Source organism: Typopeltis vanoorti, chromosome 4 (assembly GCF_054136105.1).
Source record: "Typopeltis vanoorti isolate ZY-2024b chromosome 4, IOZ_Tvanoo_1.0, whole genome shotgun sequence".
Lineage (NCBI taxonomy): Eukaryota > Metazoa > Arthropoda > Arachnida > Uropygi > Thelyphonidae > Typopeltis > Typopeltis vanoorti.
In genome coordinates, this window is record NC_143552.1 from 68,543,449 (window position 1) to 68,559,236 (window position 15,788).

Consider the following 15,788-nt stretch of genomic DNA (forward strand, 5'->3'; position numbering starts at 1 on the left):
TTTAACTACATGCCAATGCAAATGTAGTTATACTGTAAAAACATCATTTTTGTTTATTAGTGCAATGCAAGAGTAATGATTGTATCTTTATTATTATTAACCTTTATGGAGTTAATCATAATTAAACTTTTATCACCATTTGCAATCTGACCACCTCTCATGCAATGCATTTCATGGTCTAAACACTTGCAAAATACATCTTACCCACTTACTCATTACTTCCTTTCATAATTTTGAGGAATGACTGCTTGTCCTTGTTCCTTTCCAACATTGAACCATATGAAAAATCTCCCCAGTGTCAATTTAGTCATATCATACCTAACAACTTAACTGTTTCAATCATACCCCCCCCCCTTCATCTCCTTTCCACCAGACTCTGAAAATTACATGCCCTCAGTTTATCCTCATAACTGCAGTCCTGATATAATTTTTGTTATCTGCCTTATATCCTCTCTGCTTACTTCAGATCTTAGTGACCAGATCTGAGCATAATAATCTGGATGTATTTTGATTAGAGATTTATATGGTGGAACTAACATCCCTTACCTCTTATCGTCCTCTCCAGTACAGCAGCAATCCTTCACAACCATTGCAATGTGCCCTCTGAACTTTCAATTTCTAGCCCCATTGCAAACTCTCTTGCTTCCACCACTTGTTCTAGCATATACCACCAGTGCCGTCTCCCATCCACAGATTCCAAATTTCAAAACCTTACATTTAGCTCTATTGAACTGATAATTCCATTCATTTGCCAACCTTTTCTAGCTTATTCATATCCTCCTGAAGAACCATAATATCAACACAATTACTAATAACCTTCTTAAACTTCACATGCAGAACTGAATATTACCTTGTAATCCAGTATTGAACCCTGTGGAACTCCATATGTAATCATCCTACTCCCTAATACCACTGCTTCTCCATATACAATTGCTGATATTTATTAGAAAGCCACTTTCCAATCAATAACCTGATCTAGAAATCCATACACTGCAACTTAATTGTCAACTTATCATATGGGACCTTGTCAATCCTCTTCATCTGCCTAAGACAGGATGAGACAACCATGAACAATAGCTTCCTAGTCCAATTTATCTCCAGCCAAGTCATTTAAATTTCTTTAAGAGTTTGATCTATTTGATATTTTTTTTATTCATTAAGGAAATGGTCTTTCCAGCATCATCGTTACTTCTAGTCTTCTGTTTTGGAGAATATAAGGAAATCTATTCAACAGGAATTCTGTATACACATCCAGACCATTATAACTGTTTATCATTCATTCCTGCTAGTATACAATATGCCAGTGTAATTCTTTTCTCTGATCTCCAGAATGGTTTTCATTTTCAGTCCATGCTGTTTTATTTATTTTCCTCAAACACTTGTTTTTAAAACCTTCTCAATCTTTGTTCTTCCTTCTGTTTGATAACCCAAGTCTTTGATAAAGAACTGTAGGGAATACCATTGATATATATATATATTGATTTTAAATTCTTTGGAGAGATGTGTATTTTTCAAAATAATGGTAAGTTTGATCATTGTAGACCACCACAGATTTATTCTGCATTAATAGTTTCTTCATAATTTGTCTGTGATTAAGATGCCTAAGTAATTAACTTTTTTTAAGCTGTTCCAGTTCATTTCCTTCTGTTTCTAACTGCTGCCATTGAATTGATTTTACTAAAAAGTTTAACTTGTACAGCCCTTACTTTTTAAGTAGATTTTCAACAATATACTATCCATAAATAGTACTACATCAGCTGCATATTTTATATGATAAGAGTATACCTCCGTAACTCAGTCAGTATAGACAAAGCCCCTTTGGTTAGAAAGACTTGGGTTTGAATCCCATCTGTAATGTGAAGAAACTTTATCAGGGCTTTTCAAGTGGAGGTGAGTTAGCCACTCTCATACAGAAGCGGTAGGGTTCCCACTCCAGAAATTTCTATTTTCCGTCCCACAACCAGGCAACTGGCTAGTAGAACACACACACAATTTACAAACAAAAGAATACTTAAAAAGGTATAGGGATAACCACCTTATCCTCGAATTATGGTTATGAAATCCAAGGATACTTGGAAGGTGATGGGGGGGGGGGGGGTTAAGTGCTTGTGATAAACACTAATGATGATTTTATATAATGTAATTTTTGTCCATTTTCTGTGACAAAATTTTCACTTTTAAAATTTCTAATTTACAGTCAATAATTTTTGAATGTACTATAAAAACAAGTCATATAATAAATCATACTTATTTTATTTAGTAATGTCTCCACTCCAATATTAATCTAATCTGTTCAACTTAATACACTAATTATTTTAAGCTTGTGCCATGTGGACAAAGTGTCACTGATGTCAGCAAGCTGCAGAGGCATATTTGTTTAGAGCGTCTACTGTCTACACAATAATCATTTAAGCTCATGCAAACTGCAATTGATTTTCTGTAGCTATGCAGATTTAAGTGAATTAATTTAGTGCTTACATTTTACATTTTACCCAGATGGGGGAAAAAAAAAAAGCAACATTAATATCAGAAATATTACATTGGAGGTTTTAGTGCAGTTAACCCTCACAATGACACTGTCAAAGTTAAAGCAGGAGAGAACTGCAAATGCATTTAAATTTCAGTAGCTGGAAATATGTGTTGAAACAGCAATGCCAACATTGCTATCAAATTTAGAGTTTGGGGATTGTGACTTTCACTATTGCAAGCACAGGCTACTGCACACATTGAGTCTGAGACTGTAAACTTGAACAAAAAATGTTTTATTATTATTATTATTATTATTAAACAAGACCTCATGGAGTCAAACACTCATCTAGGAGGTCCTTTTATCTCACACACATCTCATCATACCGGGTCTTAAACACATTCAAACTCCTTGCAGACACCACACTCTCAGGCAAGGCATTCCAATCATTCACAACTCTGCACGAAAAAAACCTGCCTCTCACTCCCCTACTCACACCCTCTTTATACAGTTTCCAGGGATGACCTCTGGTTCTCCCCTGATCTCCCACTATTCTCTGTAGAACTTCTCCACCATTGATCTTATAACAACCCCTTACCAACTTGTAGGTCTCTATCATATCTCCCCTCTTCCTTCTCTCCACTAGACTCTGCAAATTACATATTTTCAATCTTTCCTCATACTCGACATTCCAGAGGTCAGAAACTACCTTAGTCAGTCGCCTTTGGACCCTTTCCAACATCTCTTCATCCTTCTGAAAACCAGGTGACCAAATCTGGGCACAATGGTCCATGTGTGGCCTAATCAAAGCCTTATACAATGGAACAAGAATCTCCCTACTTCTACACGTCAGTGTCCTCCTCATCATTCCCAGAAGTCTTTGTGTTGTCTTCACAATTTTGGCGATGTGTCCCCTAAATTTTAGATCCTTATCCACTGTCACCCCCAGATCTCTTATTTCCTCTACTTCCAACAATATATTCTCACCAAGCATAAATTCTGCATCCCATCTTTTTTCATGCACACATAGGCTAGCAAAAATTAGGGGGTATATTGATGGTGAGTATGGGTATCAATGGATGACACCTCAAATGGTATTTCAGAAGTTTCAGCTATGTCAAATTTTCATGCTGCAGGTTTTATTTATTTATTTTATTACTATTTTTATTAAATAGTAATGGAGTATTATACTAATTATTTTTTCTTTTCTCTTTTATTTTTGTTTTAAAATTTCAAACAATTTATTTCTGCTTACTGAATTGAACAATTTTAAGGTCTATAAGATAGCAATTAAAGTTCCTGTCCCCCCCCCCCCCCACACCTTCAAATGGAGTCAGCAGACTCATTGTGGGAGGGCCACTCAAGTAGCAATATGTCTATCTTATCGAAACTTAAAATCATTTATACTCCATACATTCACAACGCACTCCAGCAATGCATTCCACTCACCAACAACTATTCCTCACACCCTTCTTCACCACATTTTTATACAACTTCCAGGGATAGCCTTTCATTCTTACCATCCACTCTTTTTACAAATCCTTCCATAGCAATATGGTAAAAGCCATTAACTTGAAAGTCATTATTTCTACTCTTTTCCTCCTATCCACCAAACTCTGTAATCTACATTCCCACAACTGCTCCACATAATAACCAACAGTCTAAGTCACAATATCACTTTGGTCATTCATCTCTGGATCTTCTCTAGAGTTTCGACATCATAAAGAAAATTAGGTGGCCAAATCAGAACACAACAAACAATGTGTTGTTTGACCAAAGCATACAGAGGTACCAAATTCCTAATAACCCTCATGTCAATGTACTTCTTATCATAACAGCAATAAGATGTGCAGTCTTCACAACACTTGCAATGTGCCCTCAGAACTTTGGTCTACTCTCTACCATTACCCCAAAGATATTTAATCTCATCCACTTCCTGAAATGCCACCAATACAGTACGCTGCCTTACACTTCTGCACCTCAAAGTGTAGCACTTGCATTATTTATTAACATTAAAACTATAACTCCACTCATCTGTCCAAGCTAAAAGTCTATTCAAATCTTCCTGTAGAAAATTAACATCAGCAATACTCTTGATAAATCTATCAAACTTTGCAACACCAGCAAACATTTGAAGATCATGATCCAATCCATATGAAATATCATTAACAAAGAAGTTAAACAGTAGAGGCCCAAGAATAAAACCTTGTGGCATGCCATTAGTCACCTTCCTTTTCAGAGAGACTGCTCCATCATACACAACTTGCTTTCATCATTCAGAAAGACAATCTTTAATCCATCTAATCAACCTGTTATCCAATTCCATCTTCTGCAGCTTATACACCAATCTATCATGTTGTATTCTCTCAAATGCTTCTGCAAAGTCCAAGAAATCACAGTATATATGAATCACTTACTCTACACATTCATCACCTTATCATAAAATGTATGCAGGTTACTAAAAGCAGACTTGCTCTTCACAGAGAATCCCATGTCCATTAACCCAATTCTCTATTCTATTCATAACAAGTTTCTCCAATCATTTGACCACAACAGCAGATATACAGACTGATCTATAATTGGAAATTTTTGTCAGAGAGCCACCCTTGTGGAGAGGTACTATTTTGCCTTCTTTTCACTCCTTAGGAACTTTCTGCACCGACTTTCATTAAATAACCAAGTCAAGCTAACTCTTTTGCACATTCTTTAAAAATATGTGGTGATATGCCATCCATTTCCACAGCCTTATTAACATCTAACCCAAGCAGCAATTAACACACCTCTGATTCTTTCACCTTTTAATTCTCCTAAAACTTACCTTCCTTCTACATGTTACATAGCATCATTTACATCAGAATGATATATGCCAGTGATGGCGAACCTATGACACGTGTGTCAGCACTGACACACACTTGAGGGTTTCAGGTGACACACCTTGGATGTTGAAAAATATTGGTATTCTGATGAAAAAACTAATTTCAATAATTTCAGTTTATTAAATTAATTGTATAATATGAATTCATAGATTGTATATCAATGTCCTATTAAATAAATAGCCTAATATGATATGTATAAGTAACCATCTATGATTAAGTAGTTAAATTTATAATGCATGTATGCAAGTGGCACATCAACAACGTCAATATTTAAAAAAAAAAGATGTTTGACACACCTGGGTAAAAAGGTTCGCCATCACTGATATATGCTGATGAAGTGTTCATATGGTCAGTACTACCATAGCCATCTATCAGTGTCAACCTGCCATAATTATTTTTCCTCTTGCTTGCCATACAGCAGAAAAATTCCTTTAGATTATCTTTGTCTTGACTGGCTAATCTCCTCTCACATTCTACTTTTCTTTTCTTAACCATGCTTGTCACTTTTCTAGCCTGTAGTTTATATTCATCATGCATCTGTTCACTACAAACTGTCTTGTACCTCCTCCACAATAACTTCTCTTCCCACACTGCTCTTGATTTCACTGTTCATCCGTATTATCCAACTCTATGCAGTTATTGCTTGTGTCAGATACATGCATTATCCTGTGCACAGTCAACATGCACAGCTCATCAACCCAATGTATTGATGCTAGTTAACTACGAAGCTTCTTATAATTACCCACCAAGTAGTTCTACATATACACCTTCTTGATGACTTTTTTTTTTTTTTTGAATACCTTCCAATCTCATGAACAGGCAGCAATGTTCACAACCACATTCTATGAGGATATCACCAAATCCCACACCAAAAATTTTGTGTTACTTCCATCACATGTTGCTTAAGATAGTTATCCTGTAGGAATTCAATCTCTTCTTTCCAATCCACATCCCTGTAAAATCTCCCATTAGGATTACTTACCTGTTACTTTTTATTTACTCAAGTAATTTGCCTGGACATTTCGTAATCAGTGTTATCCACATTCCCTGGTCTCTATAGCATCCTATTAGATAGATATACTTTCCTATTGATCTCAACTTCACCCCAAATAGTTTCAAAATCTTCACACGTACTACTATTTTCCACTTCTACTCCTCTGCTATCATTAACAGTACTTCCTTCCCACTCCCTCTCTCACCCGCCTATCCTTTCAGAAAATTCTATATCCTACCATTTCTAGTTCTGACAGTATATCATCCTTAGACAACCAGGTTTAACTCAGACCAATATCTTTGGGCATACTGACTTGATCAATGCTACAAACTCAGCCTTTTCATTTCTGATACCCCTTATATTAGTATACAAACATAATGATTCCCACCAAACCATCACTCTGTGCTCTCTTTGCTATAGTACACCTCTCTTTTTTGATCTGACCATCACATTTTCCCTGATCTTTACTCTGATTGCATATGCTATGTATCTCACTTTCCTAAATCACATTTGAAGTGATTATAATTACTTATAATTCTTATAAGTAATTTATATATATCTATAATTTAATAAAGTTACGCAAGAGTCTCTGTAGCTCAGTTGGTATAAACAAAGTACTTTGGTTGGAAAGACTCAAACCTGGGTTTGAGTCCTGTTTAGGACACGAAGAAACTTCAGGACCCTTCAACTGAAGATGAGTCAGCTGGTTTCATACAGAGTTGGCAGCATTTCGTTTCCAGAAACTCAGGTTTTTCATCCTGCAAACTGGCCAGGAGAACACCATGCAATTTACATATGGAGAATACTAATAGGCACTGGGATAACCACCTAATCCAAAAATTATGGTTACAAAATCCTAGGATAGTTGCATGTACATCGGTGTTTAAATAGTATTAGAACCACTGATGATTAATAAAGTTATTGATCTGTAGTTGGCACATTCCTGAATATAGCTGTGCGTATGTGTGTGAGAGAGTTATCTTTCCCAATTTCTAATCATTAGAAATTTCTCCAGAACTCATAACTTGGTCAAATAACCAAACTAAATAAAGCTTTGCTCTTTCACCTCTTTAGCTTGCTTATTCCTCCATGATAAGTAAGTGAGCAAAAGAGATGGTAGTGATAGCAAGTATAAATGATTAAATGATCTGGTTGAGAATAAGGATAATGTGAGAATGGATATCAGGAGATTGCTCAGGTGAGTGAAAGATGAAAATGGTAGAAAAGGTAGTCTGTGTGTTGCCCAGGTATGATACCAATGAGTTGAAATGACAAGCAAAGGTCATGACTAGTATGTTAGCAAAGCTGTATGAAAAGACATAAGGTGCAGTTTGTGAATGTATGGAAAGAGTTTGAGAGATGGATACACTACATATAAATACTTTTGGTTTGGAATGGATGCTTGGATGCCGATGTTGGGTGGAAAAAAGCATGTCAAAAGCTAATAACTTTATTTAGCTAATTAGGTTACTAAGCCAATATTTCATCTTGGCCACTAAAGCATCTTTATTATTATTATGATTCAGGCCTCCATGAAGTCAAAAGACTCACCGTAGAGGTCCTTCAATAGAAAACACAAAGTCTATCATACCACTCATTGACTGTTCGTGCTCTCACCACTCTATCAGGGAATGCATTCCACAGTTCAACCAATCTCCATGCAAAGAAACCACTCCTTATCCTCTTGTTCACAGCTTTCTTTCGTAACTTCCAGGGATGGCCACTTGTCTTCCCCCCCCCCCATTCCACCAAGCAAAAGAACTTCCCAGTGTCAATCCTGTAACTAAAACAACATCTTTACAAAAAACAAGTGATACACTTAATGCACACCAGCAAGAATTCAAACTTCAGACTGGTTATAAAAGATGAGCTTGTATACCCCTAACTGGCACCTTCTATGGGTGCAGTGATTTTGGTAATGTGATGCAGTTGAATCTGTTGTTTGGAGAAAGTTGTAGTGTGCTGTAATATACAAATACAGCGTTCAAATTAATTTTAACTAATGTATCTGAGAGTTAGGTCTGATGCTTGGAGAAATTCCATTACCATCGTCTTGCCCTGACTTGTTCTTGGAGAAAATGGTCAGTGTACATCTGTGGTTTATCCATTCAGCATATTAGGCATTTATATTAGGCATCTATTTTAGTGTTGCATGGTGATCAGCATTCATTTTAGAAATTATGGACTTTACAACCGTGTTATAAATTACTATTTTAATTTCCCGACATTTCGACCTTCATATCTGGAGTATATACAAATATACTAGGACAAGCTGAGTTACATTTCACACAGTAAGCTAAAGAAACAATGATTTGATCACTGGTTATTCTACTGGCATGACCTCTAGTGGAAAAAAAATGACAAATTACAAATTAATTATTTAGAAACTACATCAAAGCTAAATTCTATTTAAGATAACGTGAGAGAAACATTTTTTGTTATAGACAGCTTTCTTACAGTGACAATGATGTCCTATTTTTAACATTACGATTGTTATATTAGATTTAGGATTCTGGATTATCTACACTCCTGTTTATAGTTAATTCTTAGGGAGAAAGGTACTGTGGGTAGAATATGTGCCTTCCATATGCTTGGAATTTTTAGATCCTCATTTTTGTTCAGATTGGGGCAGTTGATAAGAATCTCACAGGCTTCCTTAAATTTGCGTTCGTACCATGTTTTGGTGTGATGTAAACAACTGGTGCTTTTCCAGTCAATTCTATGTAAAGTGTTCAGGGAATGATCAGAAAGGGCAGCTTTACCATAGTTATTATATTTAATGTGTTGTTTTATGTTCCTTTTGTCTGATAGGAATTGTGCATCCTGTTTCCCCAATATATAGTAGATTACAAATGCAATAAATATGGTATACTCCAGGGTGGGCCAGCAGAGGGAGTGGGTCTTTGGATGAGTTGAGTAAACTTTTTAATTTTGCAGGAGGTTTAAAGGTGGCTTTGAGGTTGTATTTCTGTAGTATTCTGTTTATTTTATCTGATGTCCCTTTAACACCAATGGTTATAGTTTTATTGTAGTCTGGTTTATCTTTGTTTTTTATTGAAGTCTTGTAGAGAATTCTGTTAAATAGTGTTTTGGCTGTAACCATTTTTTAGAAAAGCATTGCTGATAACTTTAAATGTCTTTCAGCACTTGTTCATTGGAGCAGATCTTCAAAGCCCTGTTTTTTAGAGTATTAATGAAACCTAGTTTTTGTGTTGGGTGGTGGGAGTTTATTTGTATATATTGACCAGTATGTGTCGGTTTTCAGTAAACAGTGAAGGAAAGACTGCCAGAAGGATGACGTGACAAGTGTATCTAGAAACAGAAGTGTGTTCTGTTTTTCAAACTCAATTGTGAACTGTACGTGTTTGTGTCGTTTGTTTAGTTGGCTAAGGAAAGTGTCTGGCAGCCATTGGGCCAGATCGCGAAAACATCGTCAACGTATCTAAGCCAGACTTTGGGTTTTAAAGGAGAGGAATCTAGAGCATGTTGCTCACAAAGTCCCATATGAAAGTTAGCAATGGGGGGGGGGGGGATAGTGGCGAGCCCATGCCTGTGCCTTCTTTTTGTAGGTAGAAAGCATTATGCAATACCATTTGTTTGTTTATTCTTTTGGATTGTTCATTTATTTGGAACATTTTGAGCAACATTTAAGATGACTGTCTCCCAAATCTCTCGCAAATTTATACAGCCATACTTGTTGAGGTTTGGAGTATGTTTCAAGACTTCTGTTGATTCCAGGAACAATCTCTCTGATTTTTAAAAGCTTCTGTGCAGCACTTTTGTTTTTTTTCCAATCTATCCTGTGTGTAAGGGGGGTATCTAAAGCATGGTCTGCTAGACCTGACTTGCCATAGCGATAGTGCCGGATATATCTTTTATGTTCACTGACAAGAATGTCCACAGTTCTTCCTGTCTGTCTGTAGTAAGCTCAATCACACTAACAGGGCATTTCATAGACTGGATGATAACAGAGAGATTCTGTCCGTGGGTGAATGGATGAGAGTTGCTGATTTCACATGATTTAAATACGGTGCATAGTTGATATTTATTAAGCACTTTAGATATCTTAATAAACATCAACTACTATTTAAACCATGCGTGAAATTGGCAACTCTCATCCGTTCACCCAAGGACAGAATCTCTCCTTCATCACATCCAGGAGTCTATGAAGTGCCCTGTTTGTGTGACTGAGCTTACTACAGACAGACAGGAAGAACTGTGGACATCTGCCTCAGCAAACATAAAAAATACATCTGGCACTATCGCTATGCTACATCAGGTCTAGCAGACCATGTTTTAGGTATCTCTACACACAGGATCAATTGAAAAAAAATAATAAAAGTGCTGCACAGAAGCTTTTATAAGTCAGAGAGGTTGTTCCTGGAATCAACAGAAGCCTTGAAACATACTCCAAACCTCAACAAGTATGGCTGTATAAATTTGCCAGTGATTTGGGATACAGTCATCTTAAGACCAAATTAATACCTGTTTTCTGTTGTTGTTTTTTTTTTTCTCAACATATATGGTGCCTAATTAGGACTTTAGTCTTTGTGTCGTATGTTATAATTGTTCAAACTAATCCCATTGTCATATCGGATTGTGGTTGTCTTGCGTACTGTGACACTGTTTTTGTGCTCTGAAGATGCTGGATAGAATACCAGAGAAATATCAGCAATAAGTTGATAAATAGTTATTTTCTTATCAGTCTGTGTTCTCATCTATACCGTTAAAATTAATTAACATGTACAACAAACACATAAGCCTTACCACACGTTTGAGAACAATTCTGTTATTTATGAAAATCTTCATATTTAACCTATTCTGTCAATTTGTAGAAAATCTTTCTTATATCATTATCACCATGGACGAATATGACAATTATCCAAATTTAGTCAAATCTTTGCCAATAAGGTGGGAAGGAGAGATCCAAATAAATGGTGTCAAATCAGAGGCCATCATGTGTTCTGAGTGTAGTAATGCTGAATTGCTGGAATAGTTGGTTAACAACAAAATAAGGTTTGTTTAAAGAGTAGCAAGTCCTGTATCATTAATCTGCTTACATTTTATAATAATGTGACAGTTCTACTAGACAAGATGAGATGTATATATGGCCATTTTTCTATGCTTGGCAAAGGTGTTTCATAGATTACAGTATGACATTTTATTGTTGAAGATGAGAGCAATGAATAATCAATTGGAGGTTTAAATATAGAAAAGGCTGACTAACAGATGCCAGCAAGTTGTGTAGGGGAAGGAGATGTCTCAAAGGAAAACAGTGACAAGTGATGTAGTGCAGGGTTCTATTCAGGAATGATTGCATTCACTGAATTTATACATTAATAATATATATATATATAGTTAAGGTTTAGGAAGAGATATTTAAATATTTGTGATGGTCATAAACTGGAAAAAGTAATGGCAGAGATGTTTGATACAACAGGATTTCAAAAGACTGGTAATAGATTAAGCTAACAGAATGCTAATTCAATGTTGTTGAGTTTAAGATCATGTATACTGCAAAATCTTGCAAGAGTTTTGAAAGCTGTTTAGAAAACTGCTGCTAGCTAGTTTTCAAAATAATAGAAAACTAGCATGCTAGCTTTTGAGAGGCCTTCACTTTTGACCTTTATCATGTTGCTCTACAAAATTATTCAAGAATATCTAGCACTTCTAAAACATTGATCTCCATGCCATTTTCTAATGGATCACAAACACTTGGATAAATTCAGCATAAAATTTCATGTACACCAAAAAATCTCTTCTGTTATTCCTATCTTTTTTAACAAGAGGAACAGTTGTACAAATACTGGTAAGAGCATCTAGAATAGAAATTTTCTTACCCATACTTACCATTAACTTTAAACCAATGCCACAATGAAGGAAAACTTTTTCCTTATCATAATGTAATGTGGAATACACTGCCAAGTAGGGATAAGAAGATTATAATGAATGGTTAATATTCTAGAAGGCACTAATCAGCTCTGATCCACCTGAAAGGGGTAAAATAGTGATATTGCAATACTGCAAATCTCATCATGCTAACTTCAGTGCCACCGATGGTAAGAGACACTAAACTACTCTCAATTTACAAAGTCCCAAATCAAAAATATTTGGGAATTTCTGGAAACCACATATCAAAACAAAACAAAACAAACAACAACAACAAAAAAAAATACAAACATGAAAAAAAATAAAGACAAAATTTTAAAAATGGGGAAATCTGCTGTACTTTCTCAGTTCAGAATGCTAAGAGTCTGGGTTATTAATAGAAAAAAGGAAAAAAAAATAGCAATGACAGCTTTCACTTCTGAATTTTATACTATGCTGTCCAACAAAAACTTCAAGTATATTTATCATAATGCTGTCTAGTCACACTAACACAAAAAATATACAGTATTATTATTCAGACACATCTATAGAGTTCTAGAAGTCATCAGAGAAAGCTTACACATCACCTATTACTCTTCTCTTTAAATTCATTCAGTGATAATCCATTCCATTCTTTCTTACCATTTGACATGAACAAAATCTAATTCTCATATTTGTAACCACACTTTTATTCAATTTTTATGCATGCAAGTAATCGTTTAGTTCTTTTCCTCTCTTCTGCATCGAAAAAATCTTTCTGAATTCGGCCGCCAACTAGGTTCGGCAAGACCTTAACCACTATTCTAGATAACTGGCCTATAATTTACAGCGTGTCCTTTCTTCATCAACAGAATAACTTAACGTACTAGTGAGCCAAGGGTTTATAAATACAATGGACTATCTCTTCTGAGTAATGCAAATAAAATGTTTTACATATAAACATAAAAAGAATTTACATTAGTATTAATACAAAAAAGCTTCATTCAGTGCCTTTTCGAATGTTATTGTGATGAACATCCTAAATTAGCTCACCAAACGAGTTAAAAAAATAATTATATTTTTTGTGTCTTTAAATTATAATTTTAAGTGCTCCAAAATGCACATACCAATTTGTAGCATTTCGATTTTTTAAATTTTATTTTTGCGAAATCATCTTCTTAATGAATCGGTGAACAGCAGTTGTAACAAACAAATTTCTAACCAATCACTCTGTGGATGTTTCGTCTAGAGAAAAAAATTATTTCAGTCATTTTTCGTATTATGCTATCAGCTTTTATATCAACCATTAATGATGGGCGAATATTGTGCAACAGAAAATATCGTTTCATATGCAACAATCTAAGGAAACTAAGAACCGTTAGTAGAAAACGATATAACTAGAAGCTTTCTAATACTTCGGATAAACAGAAACTTAGCACCCCACCCCTCCAAAAAAAAAAAAAAAAAAAAGAGTTGCACATAACAGTATGATTCAAAAGAAAACGGAAAAAAGATATCGTTTAGTGGATATATGTGTTCTTATGATAAATTAATTTACTAAAACACCCACTCATGAAATTATATTTAGCTAACGTATTTTATATACTTTCTTTCAATGAATCATACAGTCAAATTTATTAAATTTCATATATACACACTCCGTTTCACGTTTATCCTTTTGTAACAGTCAAGTACACGCTGGTTACGACCACTACGAGAATGTTAGCAGGATTGTAGTAATTGGATAGCATTTGAGCAATTATTAAATAAGAGAAAAAAATGGTTAGTATTTTTTTTCCGTACCTCTTAGTAAACCTGTGTAATTAATGGTTAGTACCAAGTTGGTAAATTTATATTTATAATACGCTTTGATTACAACACAGAAACAATATATGTTTGACAAATCTAAGCCTAACTTGTCATATGTTAAAGCTTAACGCGCTATGCACATGACAACATCATGTATGATTAATTTCCCCACAATTTTAACACTGAGTGTGATAACTTATTATTATTATCGAACCTCTATATATATGAAACAACAATAATTAGCAGGGATGAAATGACAGTGATTTTTATAAGGCTTTAATCATACCACATCTGGACTGCTGTGCCTAAAGCCGATCACCGGGATTTAGAGAGAATGAAGAAACTTTGGAAAGAGTGCAGAAGCAAATGAAAAAAACTGAAGGCACGTAATGTGCAGATCAGATAAAAGACAAAGGTACGGTATATTAAGTTAAAACTTTGGAGAGATATTTACCAGGTGGGTATGAGAGTGATTTCTCAGATGATGGGACAAGAATTAGGATTATCATTGGAAGTTGTGCAAAGGAGTCACAAATAAGAGGATGTCGAGTTTTTTTTTTTTTTTTTTTTAAATCTGGAGAATGGTGTATGAATGAAACGCTTTGCCCGAATGTGTTGTAAATGCTAAGAGAATGAATGAGTTTAAGATTCAATATGAGAAATATGTTGAAGAGGAGATGTTCTGTGATATAAATTTGTGGACAGTGTGGATGTTTGTAATAATTGTGTAATCCATATATGGTGTACATTGTATAGCAATTGTATAATGGTGTGAACTCTCAATGAGAGAGAGAGAGGTCTTTGACTCTCACTAGTCATGCATGCTTCATTATTGATCTGTGCTGTATGAGGATCAGCCTGTTTCTGTGAATTTTGGATATTATTAGTATTACATGCTGCCTCCAGGGAGTCCAAAGACTCATCGAGGGAGGGCACCTACTCTATAACTAACGGCAACTACACCAATGCCATCTACTGCCCACCACTACTACTAGTATTTCCACAAATAATCACAAACATCCATACCCATGGCAGGATTTGAACCCGCAGCCTTTTGGCTGGAGAACGGATACGCTGAGCACTTGGCCAACCAGGCTGGCATCTTGTTTTATGATAAGACCTTGATTTTTATTGCACTGAGTTGGATGTTGTTTCTTTTCTCAAGCTTCTTTAAACTTATTAATATAGTTATTAAATTCATTATACATTCACATTAGTTCCCAGATGACTTGATGCTTTTCATTTGTAGTAATTAAGGCCTTATTTGTATAATGTTTCTTTTCTGATGCTGTAGCATGTTCATGTGTATTTAACCTGAATATCCTGCTTGGCCAATGTAACGTGTGTTAAGGATTAAGTGCCAGGAGAAACTCATGTTAGAAGCTTGATGGAATGAAACAGCACTGAGAAAGGATTAAAATGTTATTTAATTCTTTTCCAATATTTCATCTTGGTCACTAAGACATCATCAATGAGTACAATATGAGACTTGTAACAGACACACAAAGGCAGCACGAAACTAAGTAAACACTTGGAATTTTTTTTTCCACTTGGTTAAACTATAATAAATTTAGTTTAATCCTTTATCCAAGTGTATGCAAACAATGTTTGCACCTGAAATATCTTCAGGACTGAGGCAACTCGTGGTAAAGGTGGACCAAGTTCTCATCACTCCTTGTCTTAGTATCCCCCATAATGCAAAGCACATCTCCTTGTGGACATGTATAATGCTATGCATTAAGGGAAGGGCCACTACCAAGACTGGTTTTGACCTTTATTGAAGTCTCGTGAGTGG

The 15,788-nt window shown here is 35.3% G+C and overlaps 2 protein-coding genes across 2 annotated transcripts in view; one reads left to right on the forward strand and one right to left on the reverse strand.

Moving 5' to 3' along the window:
- Positions 1–13,608, reverse strand: part of LOC150107387 (transmembrane protein 234 homolog) — a 113,897-nt gene extending 100,289 nt beyond the window's left edge. The window contains exon 1 of the mRNA XM_090391247.1: positions 13,312–13,608. Within this exon, the coding sequence (XP_090247373.1) occupies positions 13,312–13,324 (13 nt within the window). The 5' untranslated portion in view covers positions 13,325–13,608. The remainder of the gene's footprint in view (positions 1–13,311) is intronic.
- A 252-nt stretch (positions 13,609–13,860) lies between these two features.
- Positions 13,861–15,788, forward strand: part of eIF3i (eukaryotic translation initiation factor 3 subunit i) — an 82,726-nt gene continuing 80,798 nt past the window's right edge. The window contains exon 1 of the mRNA XM_090391249.1: positions 13,861–13,966. Within this exon, the coding sequence (XP_090247375.1) occupies positions 13,964–13,966 (3 nt within the window). The 5' untranslated portion in view covers positions 13,861–13,963. The remainder of the gene's footprint in view (positions 13,967–15,788) is intronic.